This window comes from Pseudorasbora parva, chromosome 9, assembly GCF_024679245.1.
Source record: "Pseudorasbora parva isolate DD20220531a chromosome 9, ASM2467924v1, whole genome shotgun sequence".
Classification (NCBI taxonomy): Eukaryota; Metazoa; Chordata; class Actinopteri; order Cypriniformes; family Gobionidae; genus Pseudorasbora; species Pseudorasbora parva.
The window spans coordinates 11,983,545-12,007,930 of NC_090180.1; the positions used below are offsets into that span (position 1 = coordinate 11,983,545).

The window sequence follows — 24,386 nt, forward strand, 5'->3', positions numbered from 1 at the left end:
AACAGTGAGGCATGTCAATCCACGTTCCCAGTCCCGAATTGCATTTGTTAAGAAATATGAATTCCTTTTGTAGAAGCCAATGAAAGGATTTGTCGTCCCTTGTTAATTGACTGATCAGACCTTATTTATAGTTAATTATGAAAACGTGTACATTCAATCTCAGAATTCCATCTTATGAACTATTTTCTGTTGATGAGCTTAAGGAATATGTAATGAAATTGAAGTAAACAAAAATAACAAATATGTCTTATGTAATATCCATCTTAGAGAAGGATTCAACCACCCCACATTTATTTGAACTAATTTTGAATTCAAAGTTTCTACATTTAATAAACGCAATTACTCTTTCTGAGCTTATTGTACATACCTCAGATGTAATCAATAAATAGTAGAGATTCATACTTCAGTACTAACAAGCGATGTCAAAGTGATATATCCTCAGACTCTTCCCACTTCAAAAGCTCGCTCAGCCAAGCTAATATTGAGATATTACTGCCGTTGTTGTAACCTGGAGTTTGCTGCACTGTTGAGTTTAGCATTAGAGTTCACAAGTTCACCTGTCACTTCCTGTGATTTTTCACATTGGTAAACGTATTGGAATAAGGGTGCCAGGCTCTGATGCAGCCTAACACTTCACATGCTGTGAACTGGTTAGTTGTGACGTAAAAAAAAGAGTTGCAAATGAGAATAGCAGCCTAATAAAATGCTAAACAGTGTAGAGTAGTGCAAGTAAGTCACTTTGTAGGCCATCCTGCAGTTAGAATCACACTGGTTCCTTCAACAAAAACCCAGAAGGATTTTCCCATGGACTCTTGGATTAAAAACAAGCTCTGTGATCAGCAAAAGTTTATGATACTTGCATGAAGCCTCAATGAAGTCACCAGAAGTAAAAAGCTAAATGTAGGCTATAAATGGACAACACCACAGTCCCATGATTTCAACGTCACCACCACTAAGCTTCCGACAACTCCTTAAGGTTTTATCTAAAAATATTTTCCCAGAAAATTTGAGTTAAAATAGCTTATAAGAGCACTGTTATGAGCATAATAAGGCTGTAAAAGCAGACTGCATTTACCAGTTTGGCATAATGATTTTTAATCAGACAGCCTCTGTAGTCCCGTTTAGCCACTTGTTAGCAACCGCCTTTTTCAAGACACATAGCAGCTTCAAAAAATCATGAGTGGAGTAAAAATTATGTATTTTATGTCGTAGAAAAAATGTGAAAGTGTCTTGAGCTTGTGTTCACCACAGACCTTATTTCAGCCATTTAACCAAAACCCTGTTTAAAAAACCCATTGACTTTAAGATGTGCTAAAAAGTGCTAAAAAACTCACTTCCATATTTTGGCCTACAAAGTGAATTCATACCTGCGCCACTCTATAGGTAGCAAGAAAGTAGGAAGTGTACACAATACACAATGAAATAATGTATTTGAGTTACAATTTTTATAAGTCACAGGAAAAAGGACTTGACTAACATGGGTTAGCGAAACAACTTTTTTTGGTTTCGTTTCTTGTACAGACTGTCAGTCCAAATCCGATAATTTCTTATCTGATTGGATTCTGATCTAAACAATTGATAGTCCCCACTGTGTATCACAACTGATCAGATCTGATACGCAATGTGAAATAAAGTGTAGTCGCAGCACTGGACTACAACTATGTCTAACACCTCATCACTGGACCACAGAAATGTCTCTATTATATTATAACTTTATACATGACCTGCTCATTGAAACATCTAACGTGTTTACATTTTTACAGTTTACACAGTCAGCGCAGTCAGACTGAAATGGAAGGCGAATTTTAGGATTTCAGATCACATATAAATGTAGTTTGTAGCAGATTAGTAAAAATCTGATTTCATGTGATTTTTGTTTTTCTGATCACACTTGCTATAAATAACAGGATTCCAATCGGATATACACAAGCAACACTGAACAAGGCTTAAGACTAGTTTTAACTTGTTTCACCTTTCTTTCGGCACAATCTCAGAATAGTTTTTTTAAATTACAAAACTTTACCTGCAGGGGTACAACAGCTGGTCACTGTGGCAGTTCCCTTAAACTCAAAGAGATGTCTTCCTTATTTACCCCTAAAAGGTGTCTCACCTCTGATGACTGGTGCAAGGACGGGACAACCTGTCACTCATATGAGATCACAGCAGTAGCAAAACACAATGATCCAAAGACCCAATCAATTAACGATGGACAAAATCAAGTTGTCCTTTTTTCTTGTTTGAGAAGCCATTCTACTCAGATATCGATTACAATGGTGATGTCTTATATGACAGACATTCTAACTTTTTCATACATCAATGCAAGTTGTCCCAAAACCCCCCATAGACGTCAACAGCTTTATTCTTTCAAACCGATCCAGCTCTAATTGCGAGTGTTCCTTTGACCCTGGTGCTCCCTGCCAGTTTGGCAAAATCAAGTTCAACAACTAGCTGGGAACTGGCATCTGGCCGGCAGAAAATCAGACCTCTAATCATTTACATTGTGCTCATGAATTGGTCTTTATGCTTCTTCCAGTGTTACAAATGCCGAAATGCAGCCTGTTTTCTTGATTTTGCCTTCAAGTCAAAAATTTTATTTGAGCTTCATTTACATTTTGGATCTAAGTAAAGATCAAGGAAAAAGCAAAAGAGAGAGAGAGCCTACAAGCGAAATGTGCCATTAAAAGCCTTGTTTGATTTTTGGTTTTGTCTGCAGATTACAGTGACAGAGTCCGTGCTCTTCTTGCTGCAGTATGTCTCTGAGGATCTTGACAACCGAGAGAAGATCATTGTGATGGGCGACTGTTGTTACCTCAACCCTCTGGTCCGAAGGACATTTCGCTTTCTTGGTATGTCTTCACAGGCGGATCGGCACTAATTAGGACAAATGTAGATTTAGAATTTGTTTCCTTTCCTTGCACAGTTGCAGCTGCAGCAGAAGAAAAGGCAACTGGAGATGTCAGACACACATACAGTGCTTGCAAGTTTCTTGTGTGGGGCAGACGCTCATGGTTCATGTCAAAGCATTCACATAAATTATTTAGAATATTTCTTCTGCAGAGAGGAGTTCAAGGGGAAAACTATGGGATGTTTCTTTCCCTGAAATCAGACCAGACTAGATATTTGCCCCTATAACTCCAGCAAACACTAAAAGGGAAGCATACCCTCCCCCATATTAGGCTACATTTATTTTAGTACCTTCATAACCTTCATATTCCTACAAAATCAAGCAAAAAGATTCGATATTTACTTTTTGACTCCGTCCCCACTTATATGTTTGGTCCCCCCCTAAATATCGCAAAGAAATTACCTCAACAGTGGTATTTCAGCTCAAAAACCAGATCATGCTTACTAACCACCTGGAAAACATCTTAACCAGGTTATAAATGTGCTGAAATATTTAAATCAACACTTCCTTCCTATGAAGCTTATTGTAGAATGTCCCACAAACTTGTCGATAACAGGTGGAAAACAGTTTTTCAAAGATAAACATTGGATTTGATCAAAAAAGCAGTTATTTAAAGGTGCACTATGCAGCTTTCGTCCACTGGAGGGCGCCTATGCAAAACAAATGCGTAGTTTGATGACGCAAAGTGTGAGCGCAGCAACTTGGGAGATGTGGTCTTCTCATCACAGCCGGTGGAAAATAGGACTCGGGCAGAAATCACGTTCATGCATGCGGTTATTAACGTTACTGTAGTCTAAAGCAGAGCAGGACCGAGTGTTATGGACCTGAGCACAGCTGCTGGAGCGATTGTTAAACAAATACTCGCCTCGCGAATACCGGGACTTTTATTATGACGGGACGGGACTCATTTGCTGGGCGCCTGCACAGATCCGCTCTTCCGGTTATGATTTTGAGGTAATGTAGCTCTGTTTATCATATTAGATACATTTAAGTGTGTTTAAAACGATGTTATGACGTTACTCCGTGCGTTCACTTGTTCACACTGCTAAGAGTAAAGCGCTCCTGCCAAATAAAAGCCGAAACCGAGGGTAGCGCAGATATGACGCAATTGACAGGCGACTCCCTCAAATGCAATGCTGCAACGTCCCTGTCCTTAGTTAAAATAGCAATTTTCTCACAATTTACAAATAGTTGGAAACTTCTGGGATATTGTAGGTACTCAACTGAACAAAATATATAACACTGGCCTAGTGGTTTTTGGATATTTTACTGCAAAAATACTACATAGTGCACCTTTAAATACATGCATAGTTTCTGCATTATTCCAGCACAGTAAATTTACTGGCTTGTCTGTTACTCTGATCCTCTCGCTTCTGATCCTGTAATCATTTGGTTTTAAGAAAATCTCGTTTGGAATTCAGTGCTGTGCCACTTTAGGTTTCTGGTTAAAAATGAGTCCTCTGGAGCGTAATGAATAAGCATGTTAACGTGGGGGCAGACGGAGGAGCTGGGAGTAAACTGACAGCGGTAGCGTTCATTGTAAGCTAGTTTCAGTCCGCTGCGTCTCCAAGCTTCGCTCATAAATAACATTCAATGTGACAAAGCTACCCACGCTTACATTAAGATTCGAGTCTCGTTCCTCTGCTTTCATGCCCAATATTTTGATTGTAAAAAAGCTGAAGACTCACTCTGTGCTGAATGGGCTGTCATTTTCCACGATGTGATTGCAGTTTAGTATCATTGAGCTTTTCAGGATTTGTTTAGCGAATAGGCATTACAGGCAAAGAACAGAAGTCACTTCTGTAACTCATTGCTTTTGTGATAAATTAATATTGAGGCTATCTATTTAACATGTTAATTTAGTGTGATTAATAATGCGGAATTAATCATCCCCCTGACTCATATACACACTTCTGTTCAAAAGTTTGGGGTCAGAATTTTTGTAATTGCTTTATTTATACAGTATTTTAAAAAATGCTGTTCTTTTGGCCTTTCTATTCATCAAAGAAACCTGAAAAAAGTATTACAGTTTCCACAAAAATATTAAGCAGCACAACTGTTTTAAACATTGACAATAATAAGGAATGTTTTTTGAGCAGAAAATCAGTATATTAGAATGATTTCCGAGGGATCATGTGACATTGAAGACTGAAGTAATGATGCTGAAAATTACAGGATTAAATTACATGTTAAAATATCTTAACATATTATTTCAAACATTAACCACTTCAGCTCTGCACCCCCTTTTGGACCCATGGTGGGTCCAAAATAGCATCATCATAATCTTTTAAAAAAATCTATAACTCGCGCACCACAAAACTAGACATATATGGTATCATTTGAAAGATTAGAACCTCAGCTTTCTTAATAACCCAATAACTTCTGCATTTATATTACATAGTAGAAAATTATACGGTCTGAATTTGACACCCCCGCAACGACCACCCCATGAGAAAATCATGCAAATAATATAAATTTTCATATTTTTATCACACAAACACACCTAAAATAGACAAGTCATATTTCAAATGAAAGCTATCGGCCTCAGGAATATCGCTTAATTTCACAGATCCAATAATTTACAGTAAATTTATTATCAAAAGAATCACAAAGATGGAAATGACTCCTTTGAACAAGCAAACACATGAGTCATATTCCTGTTCGGATCACAAACTCGTTGTAAAGCTACTAGCCTCAAACCCTATATCAGCTTGTTCCTTAGGTTGTTTTCTTCAAAATGAGACTATTTTTACATGTCTGTGAGCAAGTATGGCCAAATGACACTGAAAAATGTCACCGATGTCCAGATCAAAACATGTGATGCAGACAAATACTCTTATTATTGCTAGTTTTGATTGTCGGTGTTAGCCACGATTTTTGATGATGTCATCACATATTGCATCATGCTACATAAAAGCTGAGAATCTCAGCTCTTTATAGACATGTGGATCATGATTCTAGACCAATCAGAGCCCGAGATCTCCCTTTACAAAGTCGAAGAGGCGGAGCCTTCTTTTCGATTTCCTAGTGGCCAGTTTATGTCAATGCAGATGAGTAGGAGTTTTTAGACACTTTGGTCAGATAAATCTCAACTTTTATTTGCAAGGAGATATCAAGAAAATTCTTTTTTCCCCTGTTTAGTGCCAATTTATAGAATCAACAGAAACTTCCAAAAAGCTTGGATCCCAAAATGATAAAAAAACAAAAACAAATTAACAAATATAACAAATTAATTAAAAATAAATCAAAATATTTATTTTTTATCTATGTTTATCATAAGATTGTGAATAGATACAATATAATATATGCAATATTCCACCACTGTGTTAAAATGTAGAGTTTTTTCTGTAAAATGAGACCATTTTTATCAATTTACTCCAATGTTTGTGGGTAGGGCGCTCTTTTAAATTCAGATATTCCTAATTCTCAAAAAAATGCAAAATGTGCTGCAGAGCTGAAGTGGTTAATAATATTTCACAATGTTTCTGAATTTTTTTTTTTGGTGAGCATGAGGCTTTTTTCAATGTAAAATCTTGACCCCAAACTTTCAAACGTAAGACTGAAATCCTAGTTTTGCCTCTGCATTAAACAGTGTATTTGTGTCCCTCCAGGTGTGTACGCTTTTGGCCTCTTTGCCACAGACATCTTTGTAAATGCCGGACAGGTGGTAACGGGAGATCTGACCCCCTACTTCCTGACGGTGTGCAAACCAAACTACACAGCGCTTGGGTGCCAACAGGTGGTGCGTTTCGTCAGCCAAAAGGAAGCCTGCACAGGCAATGAGGATGATATTTTGCGTGCTCGCAAATCCTTTCCATCCAAAGAGGCGGCCATCAGTGTTTATGCAGCCCTTTATGTTGCTGTGAGTAAACCCTACTTGTACAAATACACTACACAATAGAAAGGGATGGATGAAACTCTGTAGTCTAAACAACAACAACAAAAACATTTAAGGGGACATATTATGCCATCACACAATGTAATATAAATCTATGGAGTCCCCAGAATGTGTCTGTGAAGTTTCAAAATACCCCGTAGACCATTTATTATAATCAAATTTGCCCCTATTTGGGTTTTAGCAAAAATGCGCCGTTTTTGTGTGTCCCCCTTTAAATTCAAATGAGCTGCTGCTTCCTGCCCCCCTTCCAGAAGAGTGGTGCTCACATGAACAGCTTTGGCCAATGGTGAGCCGGCGTTCTGAAGTAGAACCAGGAAGCGCTGCACTGAGTGTAGGAGACTGACACTGATGATACGTCCCAATTCGCCTACTTATACTATGTCCTAAAAGTATGTACTCTTTTTGTGAAGAAAAAGTGCATACTTTTGAGTGTGTTGCAGAAAAGTATGCAAGCTTCGGGACATACTACTTCGCCATCTTTAATGGACTCTGTCGCTTACTTACGTGCATCCCATAACCGTTTAAATGCCCTATAAGGCATCGTCAGATTCTTCACAGTTCAAATCCTCCACATTCAGTTTCATTTACTACCGTATCGGAGAGAAATGTAGCCGCACGTTGATCTGCCATTTGTTGGTCTTTAATGCAGAGACTCTCCTCATGTGTTTGCAGTTTAAATATAATGATGCATTTAAAAGTTAATGGGCAAATGTGTCATTACAAAAGTTCACAATGCTACTGCAGGTGAAATATAATGTGGACAACACTGAATAAATATATTTTTGTCAGGTTAGATAACCTCAGGTTAGATAACCAGGTTAGATAAAACCCCTTTATCTAAACTTCTCAACTTAACCGTCTGACTCGCACATCTGTCATGTTTGTAGTTTTTTAACACTTTTTATCCGCTTTTGTAGTTCTAATCGAATCCTCGTCCAACTTGCAATGGGTTGTGGGCAATATCAGCCGTTAGAGTGCCCATTGATCCGTACTTCGAATTCGGACCGGAAATAGTAAACCATCCAACGCTCTCCATTGACTTTGTATTGCGTGATGCTGCCTCCTTGTCATTTCTCTCTAATAACAAAAAACAGAATAATGTCTAAAAGCTGCTGTGTGACAGGGTGTACAGTCAGAAATGACAAGGAGGCTGCTTCACGCAATACAAATTGTGCGTCTCAATCAGCTCGAAGCTAGTTCAGTAGTTAGGGTACGGATCAGGGAGTCAGCCCATTGATTTATGTCCTGATCAGTGCCCTGACTATTGAACCAGAGAGCTGATTGAGACGCAACCAAAGTCAATGGAGACGGCTGATTGACCGTCAACCCCCTCGTGCTGCCTTGCCAATGGATGGTTCAGAAACCTCTCGGATTACATCCAAAATATCTTAATTCGTGTTCCGAAGATGAATGAAGGTCTTATGGGTTTGGAATGGCTTTAGGGTGAGTAATTAATGACAGAATTTAATTTTGTGGGGGAGCCAACCCTTTTATTGTTTGTGCCAGAATTACAAATAGCTATCTGGTTTTCTACAGCTAAACAGGTTTGGAACCAGTTGCATTCTGTTTATGGAAGCTTATGCATGTTTTTTTCCCATGTGAAGAGGCTGTTTGTGTAGAAGTTAAATCAGCAAAAATGATGTGGAGCTCAGGGAAAAGTAAACTTCTTGTCAGGTTCAAGATTTTAAAATTATTTTGTTCTAACACTCCTTCAACTTCTGATAAGAGAAGCTTTTTGCCCATACTATGATATTGATCCAGGCATGAATTGGGTTTCATAACATGTTTATCAAAAATGGTACCCCTTTTAAAAAAGCAAAAAAAAGCCGTTTTCCATTTATTCTTGAAGCCTAAATGCTACAAGGACTGTTCCAGCAACACAACATTCATTTTGGCCACAGAAAAGTGATTTTCCTTTTCCATCAGTTGTCTGAAGGTGTTTAAGTTACTTTGCTTTCTGATTTTTCATCATGTTAACATCTGTTGGAGTGACCTGTGAGATTTAATGCGTTCTCAGGGCTTCGTATGAACGCATCTCCATCTCAGTCCGATACATTGGACGTTAAGCAGCAACTTCACAAGTTATTGTACACAGCAAACGTCATATTTTTGTGCTTTTCCAGAAATGTGTTTAAGACTGAAATAAAAAAATAAAAAAAGAATGATGTAAGTGCATATTTCACCTAGCAACATTGAAACCTTAATCATACTAATCAAATTAATTACTCCAGTCATTAAATAAATCTGCAATGGTTTACATTCTAAATCGACACGTTTAAATGCTAACAGCCTCAAGGCAGATGGTAAGAAGCCCATATTGGCCTTCTAGGAGATTCATTAATGGCTTTTATGACAATAATAAAACAAATAACTTCCCTATAGACAGAAAAACTTTCATCTGTCATATCCAAATGGCATTGTGTCATAGAGTGGAGAGGAGGAAAATCAATAGATCTACTTAATTACATAATTTTGCCTGTGATGGAATTTTAAAATGTCACTCCCCCTGAAAATCTAAATTCTGTCACTATTCACTCACTCACTCTCACACACTCACTCACTCACTCACTCACTCACTCACTCACTCACTCACTCACTCACTCACTCACTCACTCACTCACTCACTCACTCACTCACTCACTCACTCACTCACTCACTCATTGCAGTCAATCAAAGTATACCAGGTTTCAAAATACTGGCTATTGTTAACATTACAAATACTGCATAGACTTTTATGTTTCAGTTTTACAGGTATTTGCATGCAAAACATGCAATCTACCATTTTTACAAAATATGCATGTAACACACAAGAGCATTCTGAACAAAAATAAAAAACAGCAAAATGCCCATCACACATCAAATCCCAAATCACATCTGATTTTATCCAAGGGTATTATGCACCTGGGATAAAACAGCTTGGTATGTCCACCCTTGGATTCTGCACCTCTCACTGCATTTCTCACTGGGCCTGCTCTTCTCCCTGTGCCCCTGGCCCCTTGCTCTTACTCTTCCTTATCCAGACATTACAGTGTTTGTCTTTTTCTTGTTCTGTTTTCAGAAACATCACTCCTCAAAGTTCCCCTTTTACTGTATAAGTGTCAATGTAATATATATTTTTAAAAACCTGTCACTGAGTCTAAGCCAGACTGGAATCAGCTGTGCCAATTATTCAATTGTTTGTTTATTATCAGCTGATATATTGTTTTTAACTGATTTCATTGCAGAAGCAGAGGTTTTTATACTGTAACTAAGGTTTGGAATATTGTGTTTGCTATTGTGGGATGTTGTGTGTTAACATTCGTAAAGGCTACAAAAGCAATCCATAATTTTTTTGGGAGGTATAGCCTGTCTTTTAAGAAAATATAAGCATTGTGGAAATGTGTTCACTCCCTGCATATTGTGTGAAAAAGACATGAAATGTGTGAAAGGTATGACCACCAAAGACCGATGCTGTGAAAATGTGACAACTGATTGGGACAAGCGCTTATTAGCGACTGAAAAAAACTGTAAGTTAATATTGAAAAACAAATAATTGAATAATAATGTAATCTTTAGCAAATCTAAATGTCATAATGTACTTTTGTAGAGACTAAAACATTTACAGCATTTAGAATGATTGATTTGAGTCCTTTGTGTTGTATTTTAAATCTATTTAGACAAAATTGTATTGAATTCTAATATCGCCCATTTATCAATAAATGGCCAAAACATGTAAATAATTATCAGCTCATCATATTCTTTAGATTTTTTTTCTGAATCCACTTTTCATTAGACTGGGTAAACCCAGCCTGATCTGCCGGTGATTTGATTTCTCCCTGCAACTCAGTCTGGAAACATTTCTACTGCTTCTGTTACACTTTTGCGGGAACCAATCACAGACTGGCTTATCCACCTGGCGTGCTATTGGCGGGTTTAACACATGACAGATAGAGAAGCAATGGGTCGTTGCCTGTTGATCACGCCTCTTGTGCAGCAGAAAAAACAGAGCAGACTCCGCAGACCAATGTTCAGACCAATGTTCAGAGCAGACTCCGCAGACCAATGTTCAGAGCAGACTCTGCAGACCAATGTTCAGAGCAGACTCCGCAGACCAATGTTCAGAGCAGACTCTGCAGACCAATGTTCAGAGCAATGTTCAGAGCAGACTCCGCAGACCAGACTCCGCAGACCAATGCTCCGCAGACTTTTGGCGTTAAAAAGCTAAAGTCAGGATTTACTAAAGACATGCAGTGAAAATGTTGTTATTTCTGCGGCTGAACTTATTGCATATGCATTTGCTATTTGAACAATATGGCCGCTGGACATGAAAACGATAACTGCGTCAGGCTGAAACTAGCAAAAAACTTGTCGTATTGTGTTGGGTGTATGATAAGGCCCTAAGAGTTGTACTTGTTCAAATCCTCACAGTGAGATGAATACAAGACCACCCCACATCCACCTTACTCCACCTTCTCTCTTTCCCCTAGGGCTTGATCCTGAACTAAAGCCACGCAGGTTTTCTCAAATACCACCAGAATAGCCTTCAAATGTCACCCTTCCAGTCAATGCCAATGTCTTGGATAATTGAAACGATGTAGCTGAACCATGCTAATGTATTTCATTTAAAAGCACCTGCGTGTCAGAAGCATCAGACACATTCAAATGTTTGCATACACCGATCAGAGTAATTGGTGCCTTAGAGTGCAGTTTATTGTTGTGAATGCCAGTGTTTAAACAGTTAAAAGGATACAAATGTGTATATTCTGAGAAACATGTCCACACGTGAGCAGGGAATGAATGAACTATGAGAAGCGTTTACACAGTTGTTAGAATGAAGATGTATTACAGAGTTCTCTGTTGTCTCTCAGATGTACATCACATGCTCCGTGAAGGCCAAAGGGACACGGCTGGCCAAGCCTGTGCTGTCTCTGGGGCTCATGTGTCTGGCCTTCCTAACTGGGATTAATCGAGTGGTGGAGTACCGCAACCACTGGTCTGATGTCATTGCTGGCTTCATCATCGGTGGAGCCATTGCCGTCTTCATGGTGAGGTCACATATGAGAACACACACTGATAAGAAAGATACACATTCAGTTCATTTTTAAATGCAAATGTATTTGATATAGTTGATCTTCTTGAATATTTACATGCACAAGTACTTCTGTTTACATGCACAAGTGTTTCTAATAAACTGTATGTTCTTATTTGTGTATACTTTTTATTAACCCCATAAACCTGAAGTGTACAGCCAGTGACATTTATGTCACGTTTTCGCTCGTAACTTAATGAAACATGCTTAGATTGTGTAAAATGGCACAGCTTTTTTTTTTTTATGATGAAAAAGAACTTATAATCCATCACTTAGATCTAAAGGTATTCTCTCATGGATTTATAACTCATAAAATCCCACATAAAACCCCATTTATCACAAAATATAGTATTATGCAATGTTGTTCCTTTTGCGTTTTTATATTTTGTGATTGAGAAAACCTCCAAAATGTTATTTAAATAATATATAACATGTTATGCACAAATCTTTAGCCTAAAAATCTGGAAGCACCTTAGCGGCAGCAAATCTAATCTTCCGTGAGTGTCGTCCAGTAACTCTTATTACAGTTCTGAGCTGTAAAAATCCAAACTGATCAGGCCAATCACATCGTGTATAGAGTCAATGGGCGGGGCTTAACATAATGACGGCAGAGTTGCGCTTGCGTGCTACTAAACACAGAAGCTGGCGAACAGCGGTCTTTCTAATCAGCTTTAACCGCGACTCTGGAAGACTTGGAGTTAAGCTTTTCTCTGAGAAAAGAACAAAGAACAGCCCTGAAGTCATTCTTAAAAAGGAAAGATGTGTTCGGAGTTTTGCCGACCGGATACGGTGAATGTTTAATCTATCAACGAGCGCCACTTCACGTTGCTCTGGTTGGTTGTAGCGCTATCCTATCGCGTGCAGAGGGAGTTTGAAAGACAACCGTTTATCCCGCCCCTCGGATTGAGCCCTGTCAATGGTGAGTTTCCAGACCAAACATCTTGATGTGGGTCTGGCTTGTCAGGCTAACAAATCGTAGTACCAAAAACGTAAAAAATACATAAATTAAAAAAAGTTTAAAATAATGTGCTGGCGAACAGTTAAAGCAAACAGTTCATTGCAACTCCTGTAAATCTGGTCTTATGTAACTGTATGTAATCAGGCTGATATTTCTAACTATTGATTTGAAGTGGGCATCAAAAAGTTTGAAGACACCTGAATTTTAGACAAATTATAAATAAACATTATTGTACTGATTTTTTTAGTAGGGCTTTAACAGAAATGCAAGCTTCTGTTCAAATTCCTGTTTAAATGAAAGTGCCTGACTGTACACAATATTTTACAGTACACAATGCATCTCCAATGCAGAGTTTGGAGTGATCTGCTGCACTGAGTTGCCTTTAAGCCATCTAAAAAAAGACACATAGCAGCAAACCACTAATCTTATGCAGACTTTTGGCCATTACACAAACTGCATATTCCTATATACTAACAGAAAAAAAAGCAGTTGTATTTCTCAGTAAAAGCGAGAAATACATAAAAACTATTTTTAAAATATAATCTTATATGTGCATTATTTATTTGAAAATATGGTAATTCATAAAGTAATGTTACACTCAAGAAGAAATGACATATGGCTTGATAATTAGGTCAGGCCACAGGATAGGGCACATGTGTGGCTTCACCAGTTTTTACTGTGCTGGACACACTGTTGTTTGAAGAGTGCACAGAAGATGAGAAACGCATTGTGAGCTTTAGAGGAAGGTCACACATGAACTCATGCGTGCTTGCCTCGCATTAGGCATAACATCATTGTAAGTGAGTTTGTGGAAGCGTGAATGTTTTATTTTTTGTGGTGCTTTAGTCATACTGTATGAGATATGCGCTGACCTATTTCTGCTGTTAAGGGTGGGTTGGGGGAGGGGGTGCAGGGAGGAAGGTGAATACAGACATCAAACTCATGGTCAGATCAAATCTCTTAAACGTCACGTCATCAGAAAGCAGGCACTAGTGGGGACACAAATGGTTTGTGCTTAAGTAAAGGCATTGAAGTAATTCTTGCTAATGTCTCCTTGCTAATGTTTCCTTCTGATTTCTTAGCAGTTTGTTTTGCAAATGGAGTTCAGCTAAGGGCTCAGTAATGAGTGCCCCCCCCCCCCCCCACCGTCCCCATCCTCCGTCCCCCCACTAACATTGTCAGGACAAGAGAGTTCAGATTTTACTTGACCTTTTATTTGTGTCAGGAAAAGAAATGTAAGCAGTGTCATGCATGCAAGAGGGCTTCTATTTCGAATATTAAAGGTCCACTAAAATCAAAATTTAAATTTTGTAGCTTTTAGTATGACTGTGTTAGCCTTAAAGCTACACTGTGTAACTTTTTTAGTTTATTCTTAGCTAAAATCACTTAGTTCTTTCAAAAATATATGTGCTCATTAATGTATATTTACTTCTTTCAAGTAATAATGTATTCTCGTAATTTTATAATAAACAATTGAAAATACGTGTTAGGGGTTCGGATGGCGGTCGCCATGTTGCTCCTCCATATTGAAAGTACATTTGCCAAAGAGGGACATACCCATAAATTCAAGCTTCGCTTTTCGCGTTTTTACACTCGATGGCACCGTGTCGAATGTGAAGAGGGGGATTGCTTATGGCTGCTATATGATGATGGAGGATCACTCTTAAGCCCCTTTCTAACTGCACGTCGGACCCGCAATATTCCCGGAACATTGCCGGGTCGTCTTCTGTGTGAAAGCAACCACGTCCCGGAATTGATTACCGAATTCGACCCGGGTCAGGGACCTAGTAACATTGCGGGATATGTATCAGAGTCGCCAAGGAAGCGGAAAAGAGAATTAAGACGGCAACGCAACGGGCAAATCAACAAGACAAAAGTAAATATTGGAGTGGCCTTTCCAAGATAAAGAGCTCATGAGGAGCAATGATTTTAAAAAGAACGCCGACGTTTCCTGCTTTCTTCTCGACAGGTAATATTAATTCAGCCTATTTGTGTATATTGGAAGTTTTATTGTTGCTTGGCTAATTATATCATGGTGTTCTGTGCATAAAACTAGAACGACGTCTAGGATAGTTTTCCTTGCGTCAATGATGAAAAAGTATTGTTTACCTTATAACATAAATCCGTGTTCTATGGCGGATAACATGAGATTAATATTTTAATTGCATTATAATTTGTTTGCCTTACGCTAGTGATGTCGTACAATATACAGAATAACGATAGCACTGATAAAAGTTCCTTTACTAAGATTAGCTTGCATTCGTCTGGGAACCTGATAGCTGATGTTAGCAATGAAATGGTAAAAAATAACGAAAACGTAAAACTATTATTCATTTTACATAGATTAATTTGATCATAGATCATTTGGCAAATTAAATAACTGCAAATTATAATAGTTTTCAAAAGTAACCTCATCATTTGAAGCAACACTCACCGAAAAGGTTGAACTGGAAGCCATGACTAAATCGGCCACCGTAGGAGTTGAAACGAAATCGAAATTGAGAGGAACAGAAACTATTATTCACTGGATGGTCATATACCTTTACACCACTAGATGGGGGAAATATCACACAGTGTAGCTTTAAAGTTATGAATAAGCTGGTATGTTCCAAAACTATGACAAAATTTGCATTTAGGAGATATAGCATTCAAAATTTACAGTCTCCCACTTCCGTTAAAACGAATCTCAGATTTTGGTGACATCATCGCAGACTTCACTTTCTCGTCAAATCTTCTGTCCAATCAAAATGCGCTCTAGAATCTAAAGCCCGCCCCCTACACTGCTGAAGCTGCGGCTGAAATCGGTCAGTTGTTAACACATTTACTTATTTCTACATGGTGAAAGGCACATAGCACACTATATATGTGATAGGAAACGATTCAGTGTAAATATGCTTTCATTTGAAGCGAATAAAGTCTGTTTTCACGTTAGTTTCACACACCGCAGCAGCTAACACACCTCAACGGCTCTGGTCTAAATTTAGACTACAGACATGAGAGCGCAGCGTGGATCATATGCACGAGTCCGCGCAGACAACAATAATATCGACCCATTTGAATTCTGCACAGAATGCTGCATTTCAAAGCGATATGGAGGAGATTATGATGGTAAACTGTAAGAGGAAACTGGCTTTACCAAACAGAGAAGGTCCGATCTTGCGTTCTAGTCAAAGTGTATATTAACAAAACGCTATTGGCTGTTTCAAAAAAGGGGAGGAGCTGCTAACAGCTAAAGCCGTTTCAGGGGAAATTACGTCAGCATATTGAATAACGCGGTGCGTTTCAAGGCACTTCAGTTGGCCTTTAAGAGGAGTAAGCCAAAGCAGAACGTCTCCAAACAATACACATAGTGGCGTTTGATTCCTAAATAAATCAGTGTTCAAATTAGAGTGAATGACTCTAATTTGATTCACACAAAAACATAGTAACTTGTTTTGGTTGTTTTTTGAATGAATCGAGTGAGAAAATTATTCAATGACTGACCCGTAAAGTCAGTCACTTGTTTAACTCTTAAATGTATTACTGTTTCGCCAAACATTCTTGGGCATATTTGGGTCGTTAGCGACCTGGATCTATATCTAAAATGGATAGATCTCCATATATATATACTTTATATATATATATACAGTCTTGTTCAAAATAATAGCAGTACAATGTGACTAACCAGAATAATCAAGGTTTTTCGTATATTTTTTTATTGCTACGTGGCAAACAAGTTACCAGTAGGTTCAGTAGATTCTCAGAAAACAAATGAGACCCAGCATTCATGATATGCACGCTCTTAAGGCTGTGCAGTTGGGCAATTAGTTGAATTAGTTGAAAGGGGTGTGTTCAAAAAAATAGCAGTGTGGCATTCAATCACTGAGGTCATCAATTTTGTGAAGAAACAGGTGTGAATCAGGTGGCCCCTATTTAAGGATGAAGCCAACACTTGTTGAACATGCATTTGAAAGCTGAGGAAAATGGGTCGTTCAAGACATTGTTCAGAAGAACAGCGTACTTTGATTAAAAAGTTGATTAGAGAGGGGAAAACCTATAAAGAGGTGCAAAAAATGATAGGCTGTTCAGCTAAAATGATCTCCAATGCCTTAAAATGGAGAGCAAAACCAGAGAGACGTGGAAGAAAACGGAAGACAACCATCAAAATGGATAGAAGAATAACCAGAATGGCAAAGGCTCAGCCAATGATCACCTCCAGGATGATCAAAGACAGTCTGGAGTTACCTGTAAGTACTGTGACAGTTCGAAGACGTCTGTGTGAAGCTAATCTATTTTCAAGAATCCCCCGCAAAGTCCCTCTGTTAAAAAAAAGGCATGTGCAGAAGAGGTTACAATTTGCCAAAGAACACATCAACTGGCCTAAAGAGAAATGGAGGAACATTTTGTGGACTGATGAGAGTAAAATTGTTCTTTTTGGGTCCAAGGGCCACAGGCAGTTTGTGAGACGACCCCCAAACTCTGAATTCAAGCCACAGTACACAGTGAAGACAGTGAAGCATGGAGGTGCAAGCATCATGATATGGGCATGTTTCTCCTACTATGGTGTTGGGCCTATTTATCGCATACCAGGGATCATGGATCAGTTTGCATATGTTAAAATACTTGAAGAGGTCATGTTGCCCTATGCTGAAGAGGACATGCCCTTGAAACGGTTGTTTCAACAAGACAATGACCCAAAACACACTAGTAAACGGGAACCAAGTCTTGGTTCCAAACCAACAAAATTAATGTTATGGAGTGGCCAGCCCAATCTCCAGACCTTAATCCAATTGAGAACTTGTGGGGTGATATCAAAAATGCTGTTTCTGAAGCAAAACCAAGAAATGTGAATGAATTGTGGAATGTTGTTAAAGAATCACGGAGTGGAATAACAGCTGAGAGGTGCCACAAGTTGGTTGACTCCATGCCACACAGATGTCAAGCAGTTTTAAAAAACTGTGGTCATACAACTAAATATTAGTTTAGTGATTCACAGGATTGCTAAATCCCAGAAAAAAAAATGTTTGTACAAAATAGTTTTGATTTTGTACAGTCAAAGGTAGACACTGCTATTTTTTTGAACACACCCCTTTCAACTAATGTCCCAATTGCACAGCCTTAAGAGCGTGCATATCATGAATGCTGGGTCTCATTTGTTTTCTGACAATCTACTGAACCTACTGGTAACTTGTTTGCCACGTAGCAATAAAAAATATACTAAAAACCTTGATTATTCTGGTTAGTCACATTGTACTGCTATTATTTTGAACAAGACTGTATATATATATATATATATATATATATATATATATATATATATATATATATATATATATATATATATATATAAATAAAACTCCTGATATTAGAGTAACAATTACAAAAGTAAAAAAATAAAACATATTTCGTTACCTTTTGGAGCTTGGAAGGGTTCAGTTTGAGCAGATGTTTTATACCATCATCATCTGTCCTCGTCAGAGCTCGTTTACCAGTACATTCAGCATCTGGCTCATATTCGCGATCTCACGCATATTCTCCAAACTCATTTTCAACGTCTTCAAAAACAATATTTTAATCACTGACAGCTTCTTGACCACATCCATCATGTGACATTGACACTAATATTTAATAGTGTTCAGTACTTGCTCTCTGCAGTAAATCACTAAGCCATTTCAAGTTTTGCAGATTATAATTATTATTGTTTCGTTTTCTGTCTGTGGTAACTGTAAGTGAAACGTCACTTCATCATTGCATATCAGACATTGCCACCTTGTGGAATAAAGGTGAATTATAGATGAATTTATTATTGTGCAAAAAAGTATACACAATCTTACACACCTCGGATCTTTAGCGGCCCTATACAATTTTGAGGAAAAACTAGTGGAAACAGGCACTCAATTATAATTTTATCATTTTTTTCTTATTATATTGTTTAAAATGGATTGATTGAGGAATACTAAGAATGTTGATGTCTAACTTTAAAAATTGAATGAGGAGGAGGGTAGTGAATGACGTTGCGGGTCGCTAACTGTCACGTCACAGACAAGGGAAAATGGTGCAAGGACTCATTTGCAAAAGAAGTGATAATTTATTAACAAAATAAAACATAAATACAAAACAAACACCCACAAGGGGGCAAAACACATAAAAGAACATAAACTAAAACTCAAAACATACCAACAGAAGTCACTGGGGGAACGGAAGACGTATACATGAAACACAAGGATCCCACACAGACTGACAAACACAAGGAGCTTATAAGGGGAAGAAATCAAGAGGGAACAGGTGGGAGAAATCAACACTAATCAGATAAGAAGGGGGAGGGATCAGACAATGACAGGAGCACATGCTAGACATGACAAAACCCACATGTGCACACAAGACAGGACAGGCATGTGACACTAACGTCCCAAGGTATGCATTTAAGGGTTACTTCCTCACTAAATCTGACTTTGAATTAAACGGAGTGAATGATTCGATGACTTGCTCTTCAATACAGTGACTTCATCTGCAATTGTATACTCTCTTGAGTAGGTAATTATTTTGAACAATTTTGTGCAACCGCTAAAAAAAGTATGTGGTATGTAATATGAATGTGAGTAGATTTAATGTTATCTGGACGTACTTCATTCAGCATGTCATTATCATGTTATGTTGCTCTACTGCCATGTACAAATCCTCTCCTATGGCCTCATTTGATAGTTCATAGGGTGTAAAGCGTTCGCGGTGGGGGTGTGTTGTGCTGACAGGGCCCTCCTCCTACCTACAGGGTCTACCGAGGCTATGCGTAATCCGTCCTTGGAATTTTGAGATGCAGGCAGTTCACTTGTTTTGTTTTTTGAATGAATCACTTTAGTGAATGACTTATTAACTCACTTGTGAAGACTTGTCACCATCTAATGGTGTATCAATGTAACTTGCAGTAAGAATTGTTGTGTAATTGAGTATTTAAGTTTGTTTTCTTTACAAAAAAAATGGTGAAACAGTGCTGAAACTTCTACTATAATGTCATTAGTAACAGTACAATTGGACAACAATGTTCAGTACATCCCCCCCAAAAAATGACTTAAAGGTGTCATTTATAAAGCATAAGAACACATATACATGGTCAACATCCAAAAGACAATGACAACACAAAACTCTCCTCCATCCTCTCAGACAGGCCCAGGGTCATTTTTATATTTCAGCCCTGCTCTACAGTTTAGAAAATGGTAAGGGCAGGGCAAACAGCACAGAAAATTAATGCCTCCATTCGTTTAGTTCGACGCAGGGTTCCGGGAATGAGAACGGCCTGAGATGTCCTCAGCTGAAACCATTCCTTGCCTTATGCTGCAGTCTAGCAGAGCATTGCCTGTAGTGTCTCATTGAAAGACTCATTTTGGCCTGATAATGGATGAATTTCCTCCAGGACATGGACTCGCATGTTTCCTCCCTCCCGAAAGAGCACAGAGCCTTTTTACTTCGGGCAACAAGTCATGCGAGCATCTTTGCCCTTTCGAGACTTACATAAATCATAATTTACAGCCTGAGAAAAGCCATGCATGTGTATGTGTGTTACAAAAAGCCTTTCAGAGATGCAAAACTTCCCTCTTTTCTCTCTTTCCTTTTGCTTTTCCTTATGGGTGCTCTTGCATTAGGTTTTGTGTGTGGTGAAAAAATTCAAAGGGAAGCCCTTACTGGATGAGATACCGCCAGAGGAGAGTGTGTCCAGTGGTCCCATGATAACTCAGCCCAGGATGGAGAACACCATGGAGAAATACATAGCGTCCCAGGTATTCAACCTTAAAGGGATAGTTCACTTTGAAATTACATTTTGATATGTTTTAGCTTACCTCATGGGCATCCGAGATGTAGGAGTATTTGTTTCCCCAGTAGTTTCAATTTTGATCATTTTAGGTCAAACCGTTCTTGTCTGTGCCTCACATAATGCAGGTCTATGGTCACCACCTAGACCTGCATTATGTGAGGCACAGACAAGAACGGTTTGACCTAAAATGATCAAAATTGAAACTACTGGGGAAACAAATACTCCTACATCTCGGATGCCCCTGAGGTAAGCTAAAACATATTAACATTTAATTTCAAAGTGAACTATCCCTCTACGCCTTCATGTGCACTAGAAGAATTAATCAAATTCAGTCATTAATGAAATGCTTTATTGTAGTATGTGGCCATTAGTGCGTTTTTTTTTTTTTTTTTTTTTTTTTTAAATCTGTATAGCTATCGTTATAGTTATATTGTTATAGTTTCACTTGGTGTGAAATGTCCTTTACTCTAATGTAGATGAGCTTCTTACAAAGGTCATTCATCCACACTTTAAAGATTTTCAAAACAAGATGTCAGCCTTATGTGGGTCATCTTATGAGTTTCCCTGCGGCAGTTTTCAGCATAATATTTTTAACTGTTTGGTCATGAATATAAAACCTTAAACGGTGTTATACACAATATTTAGTAATGGGGATATCACAAAGATCATAGATGAAATCACAAGGAATACAGCTGTTTGATAAACAGAACTTTCATTTTAGCTTCTTCTTTGAGGACTACGTCCTCTTCAGTTCCTTCAAGAATAATAAAATACTTCTGGTGACAGCCATCACATTGAGCAGCCTTTGGACACTGAATATTTTGTTCTGAATGTTAAATGTTCCTCCCTAGTAAATCCCATTATTTCTTTTCAGTATGTTCATTCAGCTCCTTTGCTGCAGGCCAGAATTTCTTGTTTCTGTGTCACAAGAGATCAGAGTTAGTCAGTGGCTTTATCTTCCAGTCTCAGAAAAAATAGGCACATGCAGCTGAATATATCATTTATACATCTTGCTTTTGAACCGAAACAATGAATTAGATATGCACACCTTTCTGCTGTTGATTTTCCAGGTTGCACAAACCAGTCTTTTAAATTTAAAATGTTTTCCACCTCAGAGAGCTAATTATAAAATCACAGATCAGTTGTCCACAAATCAGATATACACTGCTGCTGATTATTTCAGTATTCAACAGCATTGTTCAGCAGGACTGCCATACAATATTCAACAGATAGCCGGCCCCCATGAGTTCATGAACCCACAGTTCGGTAGCACATACATTGCCTTTGAAATCCATTATTCATCACAATCAACAGAAGTCCCGCCCATCTTTGATTAATAGTTCAATATGACTTCCCAGGATTCATTTCGGATTCATATAAGGGTGAGCCCAGGGGCTCCGTGAGGCAGTTCATCAAGATTAAGTAGAAGCCCAAGACATATGCACCTGCAATGCATGGCTAGCACTCACATCACATTTGGTTATTTCAAGGATACATCATTAATCTTTAAGGTTGTTATTACTTATTCCCACAGGCTTAGAAAAGTCTGCACCAGTAGTTTAATTTTGCAATGAGATAGAAAAGCAACTGTGAAAAGCAGCTGTTAAAGGGTTAGTTCACCCAAAAATGAAATTTATGTCATTAATGACTCACCCTAATGTTGTTCCACACCCGTAAGACCTCCGTTCATCTTCAGAATACAGTTTAAGATATTTTATATTTAGTCCGACAGCGTATCCAAGTGTATCCACACTATACTGTCCATGTCCAGAAAAGGAATAAAAACATCATCAAAGTAGTCCATATGTGACATCAGTTAGTTCATTAGAATCTCTTGAAGCATCGAAAATACATTTTGGCCCAAAAATAACAAAAACTACGACTTTATTCAGCATTGTCTCCTCTTCTGCGTTTGTTTTCAAACCTCAAATAAAGATTCAAACAGTCATGAATCAGTGGATTGATTAATGATTCAGATCCCCAATGTCATGTGATTTCAGCAGTTTGACACGCGATCCAAATCATGATACGCTGATTCATGACCGTTTGAATCTTTATTTGAGGTTTGAAAACAAACGCGGAAGAGAAGACAATGCTGAATAAAGTTGTAGATTTTTTTTATTTTTGGACCAAAATGTATTTCCGATGCTTCAAGAGATTCTAATGAACTAACTGATGTCACATATGGACTACTTTGATGATGTTTTTATTCCCTTTCTGGTCATGGACAGTATAGTGTGGATACACTTGCATACACTCTCGGACTAAATATAAAATATCCTGAACTGTGTTCTGAAGATGAACGGAGGTCTTACGGGTGTGGAACGACATTAGGGTGAGTCATTAATGACATAAATTTCATTTTTGAGTGAACTAACCCTTTAATGCTCCAAGTCTCAATTACCAAAAATATTAAAATATTTAGTTTCAAATGTGAAACATTTGTTGCTGGTTATGTTTGTTTCATATGGTTTAGATTTTTTTAAATACTATTTTCAAGAAAAGTTTAAATTTAAGGCATCAAAAAACATAGTGTAGCCAAGTAAAAATACCATATTGACATGTTTACCACATAATGTATTAGGTCATGCTCACACAGCAGTAGAATCTGTATTTGAGTCCTTAATACGGTTACGGTCAGACAGTACGGTTATTTACGGGAGTAAATAAGATTCTATAACCAAACTTTTCAGAAATACAACCGCATTCTTAGAAAACCTGCACCGTGTGAACGGAACCACGCTAGACAACTTGTTTTCTGTCACATCGTACAGTGCAGGGGGTTTCGTGTGTAGTTTCAGTTTCGGTAACTTACAGCGACAGAGATATGCGCTGTGTGCCATCTGAAGTTTCTCGATCCAGTCACTGTTCCCCACTGGAACGGCTCAGGTTTTTTTTGTGTTCTGTTCGCGACTCAAATGCCGTGTCATGCGCGATAGGCTGCAAAGCACTCGTCAGGCTAGTGTGTTTACATTGAAGCTTCTATTGGTTAATGAAGATTTAATGGATAAGCTCGCAACTCAATTGAACTCTTGTCCTGTCAAAATTGATATGATTTTTCAGTTTTTTGGACATTGCCATCTTCGACATGATTTTGCTTGCTGTCACTATGGTTACTGGCAACAGAATACTGGCTTGACTTCCGGTTGCGTGTTTATACAGACATTATTCGAGATGCTACTTTAATTTGCTGTGTGAACGGGACATTTCGAGACTCACATCCCAAAGACTGACAATGTGAACGTAGCCTTAGTAATACATAATATCTTTACACCTTGTAAAACAAAAGTTGACCACTGGAGATTTCAGGCAGGTGTGCTGGCTTGGCAGCCCGGGGCAGGAGAAAGGGAGCGATCCAACAGTCCTGGCAAACAGTCAGGAGAAGAAGACCTCCGTGTTCTAGGCAAACCACATCAGGCAGCGGGAAATTAAAAAAAAGGAAGGGAGAGAATCCTAGAACCCCAAAAATAAGACTGGACAGCTGACAAAAAACATTAACTGGATGTTGTGAGCGCAGAGGCAAACAACTATCTGGCACATAGAGGGGGAAAAAAAAGGGCAGCAAACTAAGAGGGCAATAAGAGATGGATGAGGTCAGGACCTGCTGATTCAGTTCTACTCAGCTGTCATTGAGTCGGTTATATGCACCTCCATCACTGTCTGGTTTGGTTCAGCTACCAAATCACACATCAGGAGACTGCAACGTACCATCCGGACTGCAGAGAGGATTATTGGTGCCAAACTGCCAACCCTCCAGGACCTGTACTCTTC

At 38.4% G+C, this 24,386-nt stretch overlaps 1 protein-coding gene across 1 annotated transcript in view; it reads left to right on the top strand.

Annotated features, from left to right (window-relative positions):
- The window catches only part of plppr5a (phospholipid phosphatase related 5a), a 44,991-nt gene that overhangs the window by 16,430 nt on the left and 4,175 nt on the right, over window positions 1-24,386 (top strand). The window contains exons 2-5 of the mRNA XM_067453947.1: window positions 2,714-2,846; window positions 6,517-6,767; window positions 11,651-11,827; window positions 20,446-20,580. Coding sequence (XP_067310048.1) covers window positions 2,714-2,846; window positions 6,517-6,767; window positions 11,651-11,827; window positions 20,446-20,580 — 696 coding nt within the window. The remainder of the gene's footprint in view (window positions 1-2,713; window positions 2,847-6,516; window positions 6,768-11,650; window positions 11,828-20,445; window positions 20,581-24,386) is intronic.